Source organism: Dermacentor variabilis, chromosome 2 (assembly GCF_050947875.1).
Source record: "Dermacentor variabilis isolate Ectoservices chromosome 2, ASM5094787v1, whole genome shotgun sequence".
Classification (NCBI taxonomy): domain Eukaryota; kingdom Metazoa; phylum Arthropoda; class Arachnida; order Ixodida; family Ixodidae; genus Dermacentor; species Dermacentor variabilis.
Window position 1 is genome coordinate 14,786,603 of NC_134569.1, and position 15,714 is coordinate 14,802,316.

The window sequence follows — 15,714 nt, forward strand, 5'->3', positions numbered from 1 at the left end:
CGCAAACCCTCGAGGCTGTGTGTTTGTGCAACGTTGGGTGCCGCCGGAGACAATAAACGGTTTCCGCTAACTCAGGGCAATACTGTGTCTTTTGCACGTGTAGCACTTGGTAGCTGCTTTGGAGGGCTGAGCGCGCATAGCGGCACGCTACACGTACGAGAGGCGATGGCTGAGGTGGCCCTGTGGCTCGCTAAGCTTGAACCCATGGTGAATGGTACTCTTGCGAGACCTTAGGACTCACACACAGATAATGAAATTATCATGCGGTAACCACATCAACGCCCTAAAATGTGCATGAGTTAAAATAGTTGCAGAATATATTAAGCAAGAGGTACCTTCAATTAGTGTCAGTTGCTTCTATATTATTAAAATGCACAAAATCTGGTAGAATGACTGATTTCATAATGGAATAATTGTGCAGCAAGTGCTACCTCAATAATCTTGCAAATATTTTGATTATATAAGGATGCATACCATGGAGCAAGAATCCTTGTTTGTAGAAAAGTTTGGTATGCATAACGGTCATGGAGGAATAGACAAAATGGACTTTGTACAATTTAGTAGTATACTTAACATAAGAGTTGCTGTAAAGAAGTTCACAATAAAAGCATACACAGATGATAAAAGTGCATAGAAATATTCTGTAAAAAGAAGCAGGAGTGAAGAATCTTATATAAAAGTATTTTTAAAAAGTACAAATTAAAATGTTATCACTTATACTGACTCCTTCAAGAAAAGCACCAGTTGTAGATTTAGCAGAGGCCTACTTTACCACTTACAGCTTCAAGTTGTTGTGTACGCCCACACATACAAGATTACTGTATTAATATAATATGCACTGCATCTGGATACTTCATAATGCACCTGTCTTCAAAAATGATGCCTCTACCCTTCATCAGATATATGCTACATCTACAAGGTATGTTCTATGTAAGAGCACCATTACATAATGATGTAGTAGTCCTACTACAGTAAACTGGATTTCAAGTGCCTATACAGTGTTTCCCTGCTAATGTTAGCCAAGCTGTTCGACAACAACAACAACAAAAAAAAAAAAGAAACATTTAAGAAATACGGTGCAAGATACAATTATAAAGCTTACAGTGTTTTGTTGCCAGAGCTCTGACGACTAAACACGGTAGGTCTTAAGACCGTATTTTGGCACCATGTCTTTTTCATCTTTTTTTTTTTGTTGTTGTTGAACAGCGTGGCTAATGTTAGCTGAGACATCCTATATAGTTACGCTTCACTAGGGCGTTTGCAATGTAAAATAAAAGTTCAACAACAATGGTACGTATCCAGACCTGTCAAAGTCATCTTACGTAGTATACTAGTCCTGAAGAATAACCTTTCAAGTTGAATATTTCTTAACTCACTGTGGACACAACCTTGCGGCCAACATAGCTTAATGCAGGTGAGTGGTAGATGTACAGAGCAGCATCGTAGGCTGGTTCACCCCGGTTGTGCACTTCTACTGACATGTTGACATGTTCTTCACCAAGGAACAGCACAGGAACACCTTCCTCCCTGAAAAAAATTCAAAGTGGCAGCTGTGTGTTTCCAATGAGCTGAAATCTTCCTTTACTGCTCCCATAAGCTTATGTGAAATTAAAATATCTGTGCAACAGCTAAAAACAAACAGTTTAAATGCACTAAAATATGCATAACTGTCCTGGATAACTTAGTTCAACAGAGCTTCCCAGGCCTCAGTATGTGCACTGACCATCAAAAATTAATATTCTAAGTTTTCACCCAATTTAAAGACTCAATACAATAATCTTAAAACAAATACCTTCTTGCACATGTCCTATCACAGCAGTGGTTCTGGGAAAAATGTGTGGTGGAAAGAAAATGAGGTGGCCAAAGCGTGTCCCACAACATGGGCCCAAGAGTTTTTGTGTGTCTAAGACAATGACTGGACAAGAGCAGATGAAGTGGCAAACGGTGCGAATAGCATGCAGGTGATTCAGTTTTGCTCATGTACTTACGTGGGCAGAAGCAGTTTAGCTTGAACGTGGAGGTCACTTTCACAAATGTCGTTGCTTCCACAGTTCTTGAGGAAGCGAGCCTAGAGCATGAAAGGAGAACAAAAATAACCATTCTGAGATTGTACAAGCCATTATGAGTGCCCAAATGAGATTACAGTGTATAACACATTTTCTGTGATGAGATCATCACTCTTATGCTAATGTACACCCAAGAGAAATCAGACTACAGTGGCCAGTGCATCCGTGAAATCACCAAAGCTTTCCAGATTAGTAAAAATGTGCAGTCGTGTGTCAGCCAGCATCTGTCACTTTAACTAATCAAGAGTTCATTTTTTTAGATAATATATAACACTACGTCGTGCTTGTTACAGATGAATTTGTCACTTCACTTCTTTCTTGTTTGTTTTGTTGTATATTTGTCTCCAGTTTCCAATAAACTTTCAGTTGCAAGACCGCACTCATGTCATCCATTCTTATGCTCGTCTTCATCTTTTCATGCTGTAAACCATGGACCTGTTCCAACTCAACTAGTTTTTCATCCTTTTGGTTATCAAATACATACCACAGTGATCTGAAGAATACCACTCAGAGACACTTTGACCCCATGTAGGCATAATGCATTACTTACCAAAATGTGTCAGTTCTATCAACACTCTATGTCATGCACTGGCTTTCATAAGTGTGAACCAAACAGGATAAAGAATTTTAATCACTTCCCAGGTTTAAGAAATACAGCATGAAATAGGCACTCAAGAACAGTGCAGTTAAGTCACACAATGAAATGGCCTACATATAATTATAAAAATAATAGCTTGTTCTGGTGAAGGTAATAACATATGAAATAACATTACAAGTATCGTATTTATTCAAATATAGTTTTTTTTTTTAGGAACGTTACCCAAAAAGAGCTATTGACCTATACTCCAACAATGATTCTAGACTTATATACGTGCACAAGACTAACAAAAGTACCGGGCTAACGGAGCTCCTCTGTTGTGCCCACCGTGCCAGTCCAGACTAAATCCAGGTTGGAGTGTTGAAATGCTGCATATCCAACACACATGACAGCACCTCGGAGGAAGACGTTGTTTAGGGTGTCGAGGAAATGCGAGGACTTCTCTGGCAGTTCCCGACTACGATGAAGTTTGTGGCATTGACTAGCGAAATTTAGCAGCTGAGCTTATTGTAATTAAAGGTGTGTCATGTTTAAAATTCTTCGGTTTTCTAAAATGATATGGGTCAACTTATATACAAAAGATATTTTATTTGTTTATCAGCGAGTGTAAAATATAGGGGTCGACCTATAGTCATGCTTGAGATATTTTTGCGTAAGAACGGTAACTTACGATGAAATTTTTCTCAGATGATCGGTGCATTTGAAATGCTCATTTTTTTTTCTTTCTTTGACACTACTTTTATAGGGGCCAATAACAGACTAAACACCTCAGAAAGTTACTATGTAGAAAATTTTATTCTGATGGTGTACTAAGAGATTTCACCATGACATTCGAAGTTGAACAAACATTATATTTTCAAACTGTGAAAAGAGGTTGCACAAAATTAAAGGAAAATGATGCTTTATGGTGATAATTTGGAAGCATTTGAGTACATGCACAGTGTGATGACAAAAAGCCACTATATGAAAAGTGAAGAGTGCCTGGTTTCAATGTATACAATTTCTTTATAGCCCTTGCACTTACAATCACTTAAGTGTCCTTCTTGCTCCTCAGAAATTGTGCACTGGTGTGAAACATGGCCATCAAGCGATGGTTATGTGGCTCACGAGTTATAATGAGAAGGCTTGGTTTAGCCATCCCATGCAGCATCGTAGATCTTCAAATGAGAATGAAGAGGACTTGCACAGTGAAAAGGTGTGCTTAGATAATTCTTCGAGCATCTTCAACGGAATCGTGAGATAAAATAAATTTAGAATGAGCTTTCAATGGCTATGAAAAAAGCTTTCTTTAAGTTTTAGTTGCCAGTACCTTTAACCAGTTCATGCCACTTTGTTCAAAACGAGTTGGAGTTAAACTGCACATCTCTAATGCAGCTGATTACACAGTTTAACCTAACAAGAAGACAAACACGACAAACCAAGTAATGTTGACTAGACCTTTCTTTGACCACTTGTTTTGAACAATGAATAAGCAAACTGAAAATTGCATACGATTTTGCTAATAAACTCGAACATTATTGGGATGCAAACAGCAGTTGAACATACAAGGCTCTTATTTGCACAAGACATTCTTACCTCAAAGACCCTAGAAGCCTCCTTCTGGTTCAGTATTGGGAAGCGATCAATGTCTGGTAGGGAAGCTCCGGGAATTGGGAGACGGGGCACCCTCTGAACCAGTGAGTAGCTCAGTTTCATCTTTATTGCACTCTGAATGTCAGATTTGTCCTGAAAAATGAATTTGCATTATATGTTACATATCATCCTTCACTGAAGAAACATGTGTGGCTAGACCAGCCTGTGGTCACTAGTTTAATGCAAGTTAGTATACTCAATGTTGGTACATGCCGAGCACACATACAGAAAAAAATGGGGTCATCTTGTCAGTGTATTATTCAAGAAGATACTGTTCCATAAACATTGTTTTCAGTAGCAGCGTATAAAAATGTGCAAAAACTTAAGATACTATAATCAAAAGCAGCATGCCAATCCACATCCCTTCACAGCAATCTTGTCATCAAGTGTTAAAAAGACAAAATACTTGGATTCTTTTATCATCATGTTGTGATCAACTCCTACTGTAAAGGACAAGCACATGAGATGTACCAGCTAAAACATTTCAGTAGAACCAGCCGGTTTGACTCCCACCAAAGGTCGTGGGTCTTAAATTAAATTAATCTTAAGTAACACCATAAGTAATGGGTTCTACTCCCACCAAAGGTCGAGGGTTCAAATCCCTAAGAATTTTGGTGCCCTAATGCCGGACATCGAATTTTTCATCCCATAAGCCGTCTAAAGCTGTCACCTTAATAAAGCACATCGTTATTATTTAGCCCTGCATCCTGGCCTTTCTTCCTTAGTTTGACTTTTGGCTCTTCCCATTGGTTTAAGTGCATCATAAATATAGACACATTGTTGCATTGTCCACAGTGTCTGTGCAATAACAGCTGAGTGCATCAGTACTGTTAGCTTACTATTAACACGAAAAAGATAGAAACACAAGTCACACAGGAAGAATGGTGAACACCTAAAAAAAAAAAGCACTTGCCAGAAGCTGCTGAAAGTGTAGTGTGGTTTTGTGCAATGTACATATTTAAAATTTAGCATTACAGTGTTCAGATCAGATCTTTTCAATCTCTATATGTCAATTCAATTAGTATCTCCTTCTTTCATTTCTGCAGTTAGTAATGCAATAAAAGCACTACTGCACATGAAGTAGAACTTACACACACTTAAAGCTTCATCACTGAAAACTTTGTTTCTGCTATCCTGATTGGCAGAGTTCAAATTTAGTGCTTCAGGTGTGTAAATATTTAATAACAAGAACGACTTACATTGTCAAAGTGTTCACATGTTATTCCTTGTTTCAGTGTTTATTGTGTACTACAACGCCTGATTTTCGGTTTCTGTATAATACACAGGTGCAAAGTCATGGGCAAAGCATAAGCTGAGGTCATGCAAAGATTCAGCCTCCAGTGTTTCAACCGTCCAATCACACTCATTGCCTAATCTATGCATTTCTCTGAACAAGAATATGTGTTTGTGCTTGTTTAAGAAAGACAAACCTTGAGGTAGACCAGCTCCCTGGAACAATGTTCCCTGCCTGCAGCATACCATGGAACCTCCAGCTCCCGCTCGACAATGTTGGGATGTTCCGAGTTGGCAGATGCATTAAAGCGGACGCGATAGTACTTCTTGCCTGTGAATGTCTCAGCCTCAATGCGGTAGTTGAGCAGCAGTGCTGCCTCGGTGCCATTGCGCAGCTTAGGCATGGTGCTGTGTAGAAACTGAAAGCAGGCTTCAAAGGAGAAGCTAAAGAAAAGATGGGGAAAAGCAAATATTATGCACCAGTGAAGCTGCCATTATATTGTTTATAATGCTACAAGAGCTGCCATTAGGCCAACTCTTGTAGCATTATAACAAGACGTTTCAGCATAGTCTTCCAAGTGCACCATTCCTCCATTTAATCCATTATTGCATGGTGTGCTGAGCCAAAAAGATGCCAGACATATTGGCCCATACCTCCACTGCCTCTCCCAAAGCGAAATACGAGAGGAATTGCGAAAAGCGGAGTGAAACTTGATATGAAGCAGCTTTGTTTGGTGCATTCAGATCTTAAAAATGTCTTTTAAAGATTATTTCAAATCAATCAAGAAGGGCCAAAAAGAAGAAGCAAGAAGAAGAAACTACAGATAGCCTGCTTTGCTTTTGCTTTGCCAAAAAAAGATACGTTGACAACATGTTCTCAGAATGCTGTCTGTACCACAAAATCTAAGGGTGTTCGAATAGTGTATTTTCTGAATCGAATCAAATATGAATACTAGAGAAAAATGACCTCTAAATATCAAATTAAACATAGCATATTTTATCTCGAAACCAAGTGACATAATCAAGTTGGTGTGGAGTCCGACTGATAAAAAACAAGTGTATTGACATTATTTACATGGATTGTTTACAGGTATATATATATGCATGTAACGCCATTAGCAAATTATTGTCAGGTCAATTGAGCAGGTTGTAAATGAGAAACAACTTCTTTCAATCATCTTGTGTACCATGACAATGACAGTAATGAAAAAAGCAAACAGCGTGTCACCAGGTGGATGTGTAGTGTGTTCAGTCAGTTTTAAAAAGCAAAATTTAAAATTAAATAATGGGGTTTTACATGCCACAACCACTTTGATTATGAGGCACGCCGTAGTGGGGGACTCTGGAAATTTCGACCACCCAGGGTTCTTCAACATGCACCTAAATCTAAGTACAAGGGTGTTCTTGCATTTCACCCTGTGCACTTAGATTTTGGTGCAAGTTTTAAAAAGGAAGATATTACAGCACTGCACACTGTTTTAAAGGGATGGAGACATTGTGGAAATGGTCAAATAATATATTAATCTGTCTAATTAGTGACAAATTCGCATACAGGCTGTCAAATAGTAGGGCACTGATAGTGGATGACTGAAAATGATTGAGCAATAGTTATCTGACCCTTGCATTCACTCGAGAACTGGTGCTTCTGCACAGCAAGTGCATCTTTGCGACATCATTCACAATGGTCCACACTTCCATAATTTTCTCTCTTTTTAGCCTCCAATAAGCCTTGCTATCCCTTACACATTTAAAAGAAATGAATATTCGACAATTTCAAGTAGTGCATTCTCAAATTGAAGGCAAAAAAAATAAAATTAAATTATGTGGTTTTATGTGTCAAAACCACTTTCTGACTATGAGGCACGCCATAGTACCCCGGAAATTTGGACCACCTGAGGTTCTTTAACGTGCACCTAAATCTAAGTAATCGGATGTTCTCGAATTTCGTCCCCACCGAAATGCAGCTGCCGCGGCAGGGATGCGATCCCGCGACCTCATGCTTAGCAGCCCAATACCACAGCCACTAAGCAACCACGGCGGGTTCAAATTGAATACAAATTGAATAACAAAGACTATTTCATTTGTATTCGAAATTTAGAACATTTGCATACCACTAATAAATAAAAGCTTATGATAGCCATTTTCCAAGGTTAATGCGATTTCCTATTTTGCACAAACTTAATACTGCATGTCTTGTTGCACAGATTTTATGCTTGCACAGCTGCTTCCTTATTTGCAGAGGTCTTGTTAAATGAAGTTAGCACAATAACCTGACAAGAATCCAGGATTTGCTAAAGTAATGAGTACTAACCACACATAACGGCTGTCGAGGTCATCTGGGCAGCCTTGCACAGCAGGGTCTATGTTCTGCAGCTTTCCCTTGACTCTGGTGCTAATGTCAATGATTGGACGAGCCCTGCATGCAAAAATAAGGGAACAGTTATTCACAAGAACAACATCTAAAACTTGAACTTCATAAATCTAAAGCTAGTCATTGCTAAGCTTTTTAGCATGTGCGTCCCTATGTGTCACATGCAAACACCTCCGCCTATGCAATGCACCATTGCTGCTGTCAACTTCAAGGATCACCTATTGGTGCAGACTAACATAATTGTGCTTTTGTATTCCTTGTGTTCGTCTCCTAGTTGTGATCTCTCACTTTAAGAGAAACAACACAATACATTCAGCCATTTAGTACTCAAGGATAACACTAGTATCTACAGCACCACTAAAATTCTTGCTAAAGAATTCATGTTGCCTGCTCATGGGGATTGCTCTGCGCAAGTCAAAAGAGTTGGTAGGTGTGTGCATTTTTTTCCCCAACGGCTTGCACAAATGAGAGCGTAGGCACAGCAGATGGTATTGAGGCAGCATAATGGATAAGAAGTTGGCATACACAATTGAGAGGAGAAGGTGTGTAGAAAAAAAGAATCTGCCTTTGTATGCTGTAGAGAAAAAATGGGCAGGGATGGCATCAGGAAAAGTGTCAGGTTCTCCATTTGTGCAAGCAAACGAAGGTATGCGTTAGACATGCCACGTCGTACAAACAAGAAGTTTTATCACCAGCTTACGCTCAGCAGCTGTGATAATATGTGCAACAATCAGGCACGTACCCAAGGGGAGTGGGGGTGCGCCCCCAAGAAATGAAGCGGCCTACCCCTTCCCCCCTCACCTTCACACCCACGCTACCACTCCTCACACACGTTCCCAAAGCGCTGCCAAATCAATCTTGAGACTTGACAGCCATTCGGTGGTTTTCGCTGCCTTTTTCACTCCTTGGATGACGGTAGTTATCGGCATCTCCTGGGGTGTGAAGGTCAGTTTACTCGACTCAGTGCCTGCACAATTAACTCGAGATGCATTCAGTTGTCACCATCTATTCGACGATCATGCGCATTGCTGTTGCTTTGTTAGGTCAACCTTCTTTGTTTAGACTGATCCAGGGACCAGGAAAGGGATTCGGTTCGTAGTCAGCTGGTCTGTGCCTCACAACAACATATGTGCAAGCAGTTGCAATGTGTGCTATGCATTTATAAAGTATATCAAATGGTACTGCAAGAGAGTCGTAAACTACTTTTGCACTGAATCTGTGGGAAACTAAACAACAGTGGTTGTATTTGTCATGGAAATTCTGCTTAGAAAAGCTATGTTAAAAGAAGTCTGCTATATGTTCATGCCACTGAATAATGTGCATTTTCCTTTCGTCAATACAAAACTTGATTAAGGACACAGCATTTGCTCCCAAACTCACCTGAACAGGACTATGCTATCTGTCTCATAATTGCCAGAAAGAAGGTCAGGATAGCCGTTGGAATCCAAGTCCATGCCTCCATACAGGGAATAGCCCAGAGTGCTAACCCTTTCCTTTATTTCATTCGGAAGGTCCTGTGGACGTATAACCTGAACAAACACAAGTATATTAAGTACAATTTGCAAGGTGTTGCAAGAAATACCCAGATGACTGAGAATATTGCAATAAAAATATTTCTGAACTTGAACAGGGATTGTGAGCCAGTTGGCTTAGTAAAGAGAGCCTGATTAAAAATAATTCAGGACCCAAAGTGTGGAACAAACATAAGGCGTGCTTGACAACCTAGCCCAGCTTGTACTGGTGGATGGTCTGTTTGGCAACAGTGTTAACAGCCTGCTAATCAGCAAGTGGTAATAGTGAGCATAAAATATCAGCTCATGGATCAGCCATTTTAGCGATCAGGCATGCTAAGTTATAAGGAGACGCGTTCAGGAATCAAGCAACATTACCAAGTCAAAAGGCTACATATGACTTTGGGGACTGCTTTCTTAAAATAGAACATGTGTTCATTTTGTTTATATTGCATCAGCTAGAGAAAAGGAAAAAGGGATCTCTGTTAATCATATTTGTCTTTGTAAGCTCCCAGAGAATGGCTAATGACAGCCCTAATTCATAAAACACAATTATGCCAATTCATTCATTTCTAGCATTTTCTCTTGGCCACAATACACTGGTTCAAGTGGGGTAATATCCATACCTGAGAAGGTTCCTTGACTATGCCATCTGCTGACCCCAAGTATATGTAGATGGCGCCACCCCCACTTTCATATGGTGCACCAACAGCAAGATCTGAAAGTGAAGTTTAAATGTAATTGTGCGGCTTCATTACATGCAACGAATGTGTACCAAGAGGAATATGTGACATCAGCAGTTGTCAGATGATAGTACAAAAGTTTAAATTTAATCACTTCATTTGTTAATCTACAAGACCACTAAGGGAGGTCATACAGGAAGATGAACACTGAAAAATATGCAAGGTACATTCTCATCACACATCATAACTATCTGGCTTTAATATTTAGGGCAGCCTATTCAGTGTTCACTAATTGCATGCACGACTATTGCAGTCAGTTACCTGGATATCCATCACGATTGATGTCACCAGCTGATGACAGAGCAAATCCAAATCTGGACTCATCTTTCCCAATAAGCTTGATGGGCTTTGTGTCCCTGGATATGCCCTAATGTGATGCAAGATAGAAGTGGGAATACTTCAACATAAGCCAGAGGTGCCAAATTTTAATGTGAATATTTGGTGACATTTGAAAAATAAAATCTCAAATTCATTGATAGTTTCTTACAAAACGTGAAAAAGGTCAGAGGCTCTGGTACCTTTTTCGAATTGAGGTAGATGTAGATGGCACCTCCTTCACCTTTGCCGTGATAGAACGGAGCACCCACCACAAGGTCAATTAGTCTGCAAGAAAAGAACACATTCCAGGAAATACATAATTAAACAACCGGTAGCAAGTTGTCTTTCCTTCCACTTTCATTTCACTTTAGCTTATCATTCCCATACTTCAATTAACATTTACAGGTAAGTTCCCCTATGCTTTCCTTAACCTCATTATTTGTTGGCTTCACATGGTTCTGATTAGCAAAAATTGCGCCCCTCGTTTCCCATCTTCTCGTTCATGAGTAAACAATAAACAAAAGAAGACATGTGTAGCTGTGAAGTTTCTCAACTTCAACTAACGAGCAGAACTGCAAATACTTAAGGAATACAGCATGAATGAGTGAAAACACTGAGAAGAGACAATGTCTCTCTTTTCTTTTACTCTTTCTTCTAATAAATAATTATTCACTCATATGGTACCACGGCTTTCATCCCAAAAGAAATGTTGAAGCCACTGCATTTCTTTCAACAGTAAATTTATACAGTGTGACAAGGAGAGCTAGTTCCTTGTCAAAAAGGCAGGGTCAGTTAATAAACAATCACTTGCCCATGAAGAAATAAAATGAATGACCAAAGGCTTGGGTGAATCATATTTAAAAAAGAAAGAAACAAAGAAGAGAGGAGACAGGAAACCAAACAGCTTCTGTGTGAAAAACTTGATGTTTACGCACCCATCTTTGTTGAGATCCAGTGATGTGAGTGAGTAGCCAAAGGATGAAGCAAATTGCTCTCCATTCAGAATAAGCAGTGTGCGTAGGTTTGAAAGTCCCTTCTCCTTGCCAAAGAACACCACCTTTCCTGTTCCATTTGACCGAGGTGCACCAGCCACATATTGCATACTGTTCTTGAAGAACTTGCCCGATGTTACTGACATGCCTGCAAAAGATGACCCACTTGTTGAGAACTGCTTTCAATTATCTATACTTCTGCTATATCATTTGTCAGAGGGATAATTTGACACCTGAACCCAATTTCTTTTTCTGCTGGTTTAGACTGATGTGCTCTCATATCATTTTGCCAAGCTACTGGGATCAACTCATTCACAGATAAAAGGCACAAACATACCCACATAAAAAAGCTGGATGCCTGGTGATATGATGGCACGAAATCAGTCTAACTGAATGTTTTTTTTTGTTTTTTTTAGGGCAACACATGTCAGGCCTTATCAAATTTACCAACACAATAAAAACAAGAACCAGTATATGTTACAGTGACACTAATCATGAAATCAAATGTCCATTCAGAGGGTTACATGACAGAGCAAGGTACCTCCTCAATGTTTGAAAACAATAACTAAAAGCTTTACAATAGCCATAGCTTTGAGAAATCCCGGGACATTTCAGATACAGTCCATTCATATTAATTTGAGCTTTGCGAGACCACAAATTCTTGCTCACAGAATAAGAATTGTTAACTGTCTCAATCAAATGTGTATAATCAAGGAGGTCAGATACAATACAGGACAGAACTACAGTGGAATCTCGATAAACGGAAATTGCTTATATGGAACTACCTCTTAAACGGAACACCATCCTCATGGTTGGTTGGTTTTGTATTCATGCAATTGTGTTCAGCTTTGTCTCTCAGTAAATGGAACTCCTGATAAACAGAACCAATTTCCCTGGTCACTTGAGGTTCCATTTAATGAGAGTCCACCACATACACTATAAACGATAATTTAATATATGAGGAAACAAGCCAGCAATGCATCTTTGTGCACCTCCTTCAACAAAAACAAATACTTCAAAATAAAAAGAAAGGGCAAAGACTTAGAAAGATTATCAAAACCTTCCGAAACAGGTGTGTCAAAGCAGGCATCATGAGCTTCAATAAAGCTTCTAATAGGTACATAATGCAAAAAGGCTTCAAGGCAATGCAAGCGCAAGTCAGTTGATAATACAGAACTCTACATACATATGCCTTTTCAGCCCATTACGGCCACTGAAGTGGCATAACTGGCACTACTTGGACGTGGTAGCGAAAAAGTTGGAATTAACCAAAAGTTCAGTCAGTCAGCTGTCTTTAATATGTTTCGAAACCATGGCAATAGATCCAAAATTTTGATAACAGTTTGAATTAAGGAAGATTATGAAAAATTATGTCCGAATTAATGCAAGCTAACTGTACTATCACACCAGAATTAAATTTTCGTGGTAAAAAGCACTGTAAATTTAACAGAGACACAAAAAAGAAATGCACGGATGAGTGCTCGTCCGTGTGTTTCTTCTGTATATGTTCAATTTGTGCTGCTTTTCACCATGTACGTAAATCAACTTGCCCAACTTGCGGTCTTGTCAGAATTAAATGTGGATGGGACAAAAATCAAAGCAGAACACCTGCCACGCATAACCACGAGCAATTGCGATGCGAGATTGTGTCACCAACATGGCATTAACACTCTAGCCTGAAACTATTGCATATGTGAATGAATCACACCCGTGTCAAACAGACCACTGGAAAATGTGAAAAGGGAAGCATGCACTCTTTCCAAGGGTTCATGTTTCATTGCGGAATGATATACTGATCATTCCCTTGCACCTGTTCAAGAACACTTTATAAATCCTCAAAGTGCCGCAACAACTCCTTCTCTCACACAACATGGTCCCTTTAGGAGGAAAGGGTCAAGTGCAGTCCGAAACTGTTCAAGGATATTATTACTTCCTGCATATATGTGCCTCAAGTTGAGATGCATGCCAGCTTATCAATGTGTGACTGATTGGCCAAGCCATTGTGCAGTAGGTGCTTGCAAGGTCTGTACGAGGAGTTCTTTAGAGATCACTAAACAAGATTATGAAAAATGATGTTCAAATTATTGCAAACTAACTGCACTATCATGCCAGAATTAAATTTGAATGGGAAAAAAATCAAAGCAGAGCACCTCTCACACACAACCAAAAGAAACTGCAATGTGAGAGTGTGTCGTAACATGGCATTAACATTCAAGCCTGCTGCCTTCAGAATGACAAGTATTAGTATGAACTTTCTTGCATCAAGCTAATGAGAGAAAGCACTGACCAAGGTAGCTGTATTTCTCGACAGGTGCCTCTTCGTCGAGGAAGGGACTGACAGACCAAGCCCAGTCACGCAGTGTTCGCTGCACTGTTATGGTAAAGACGGTTCCCTTCCACGTGTAGGGACCAGGGGCACCTAACACAATGGTCGAGTCCTGCAACAACACAATCAGAGCAGCTTTGCAGATTTTGTTTAGTGGGTAGTCCATATAAGAACTGTGAAAGAGAGGGGGAGCAGGTTGGTCACACTGAAGTGTCATTAATCATATTACTGATATATATTGACTCATTACAAGGCCTTTATGCAATTCCTTGTAGGTTGTTACATGTAGTTGATAGGTGACTTGGCTGTGATCACTTGAGCTACGCGTTAGTGACTTGACCTTCTTTATTCACTTTTCAAAATTGGCACATCGGTTGTGGAGCCAATAAAAATGAGCTTTGGTTACATATTGGCTACAGGAACCGTTCTTCTAATGGCTCTCTAATTGGCTCTCTAATGCATGACGAAAGGGAAAAGCAGATACTGGGAGAAAACTGTTGCCACAAGAATGGGCACGGAAAATATCTTATACTTATGCTGCATTTGAAGAGAAGCCACAGAGTCTGATGGATCATGTTAATATAACAGAAGACATTGTTATGGGAAAAAAAAAAGTGTTCTCACCTCTGAGATTACACCACTGGTTCCAGCCTGGCAAAAACCAAACTGCTCATGTGCCTTGTCAACAGGCCGGTTTTCACAAGGTTCCCAAGCCCGGTGCAGGTCTAGGAATTGGCTAAGTGTGTAGCAGATACCTCGGCCCCACCGGTAGCTATCACCCTTGTTCACATACCTATGGGCGCATGCCTGCACAGCAAAAAATATCAGCATGATGCAATCAGAATGTATCAATGTTAAATTTGTCAGCTTAAGTGTTAGGGCCTGTTGTGAACAAGAATAAAGGGTTTAAAGGGGAAAGGAACCACGACTTCAGATGGGACATAAGACGAAGAAGTGGACAGGACAAGCAATAACTAGCAACTGAGCTTTATTACCATGCCTTAATGAGAATAAAAGAATAAAGGGAATAGAGGGGCCCGGTTATCGTAAGTCACAACCCTATAAAGCCAACAGATGACAACAAAGAAAGCACAGGAGAAATTACTTGTTTATTTGATTGAAATCTAGAAATAATAAATAAACTAAAGTAAAAGCGGATGAAAAAACAACTGACTGCAGGTGTGCAGGTGGGATATGAGCCCACGTCTTCGCAAAGTGCGTGCGATGCTCAACCAACCTGTTGTGAACCTGTTAGGAACCACAAGGTTAAATGAAGATAAAAGAACTCTCTTTGCTGCATGCTGCAAGTTGCAAGAGGCAAACAAATACAGGTTCTAAACTTAAGTAAACCATCACTAGCACAAGTCAATTGACAAAGCAAATGAGATGGAAAAAGAAACACTTTCAATCAAGACATGTGAAGCTAAATCGAAAAACGTTGCTTGTGCTTAGGCGGATGCAGTATGATTTTAATGACATCATAACAAGCAGAACAGCTAAGATCTGATGCACTAGTGGGCATCAGATCTTAGCTAGTGGGGATATGCAGTCACGCACAACATCGTTGTAACATTTCACTGCTGTGTTCTAGATTTCTGCCGTCGCCACCGCCTGCTGCTCGTGCGTCGACCTACCAGACTTTGAAGATACGGCCTGGCCCCCGTGTCGACCATCTGACGTCGCTGTCCTGGTAGGGCAAGCTACTGTGCCTGCGCTGCGACTCCTCGGTCCAGCGCCACCACACCGCATAAAAGGCACTGCTTCGCTCTGGCCCTCCAGGATATGTGGTCACGCACGACATCGTTGTAACATTTCACTGCTGTGTTCTAGGTATGTAGTAGCACTTAACACCCCTCACCCCTTATTTTTTTCTTCTTTAATAAGTACCGTGGCTGCTTATCCCCATATTGCTGTTTTTTGCCCA

The 15,714-nt window shown here is 40.0% G+C and overlaps 1 protein-coding gene across 4 annotated transcripts in view; it reads right to left on the reverse strand.

Annotated features, from left to right (window-relative positions):
• Nucleotides 1–15,714, reverse strand: part of LOC142571390 (integrin alpha-PS1-like) — a 165,200-nt gene that overhangs the window by 29,246 nt on the left and 120,240 nt on the right. For all 4 annotated transcript variants that reach the window (XM_075679695.1, XM_075679696.1, XM_075679697.1 and 1 more), the window contains exons 4-15: nt 14,415–14,597; nt 13,752–13,902; nt 11,408–11,612; nt 10,673–10,757; nt 10,416–10,521; nt 10,038–10,129; nt 9,281–9,429; nt 7,841–7,945; nt 5,727–5,973; nt 4,240–4,389; nt 1,989–2,068; nt 1,377–1,527 (exon numbers count right to left, since the gene is read on the reverse strand). In XM_075679695.1, the coding sequence (XP_075535810.1) occupies nt 1,377–1,527; nt 1,989–2,068; nt 4,240–4,389; nt 5,727–5,973; nt 7,841–7,945; nt 9,281–9,429; nt 10,038–10,129; nt 10,416–10,521; nt 10,673–10,757; nt 11,408–11,612; nt 13,752–13,902; nt 14,415–14,597 (1,704 nt within the window). The remainder of the gene's footprint in view (nt 1–1,376; nt 1,528–1,988; nt 2,069–4,239; nt 4,390–5,726; nt 5,974–7,840; nt 7,946–9,280; nt 9,430–10,037; nt 10,130–10,415; nt 10,522–10,672; nt 10,758–11,407; nt 11,613–13,751; nt 13,903–14,414; nt 14,598–15,714) is intronic.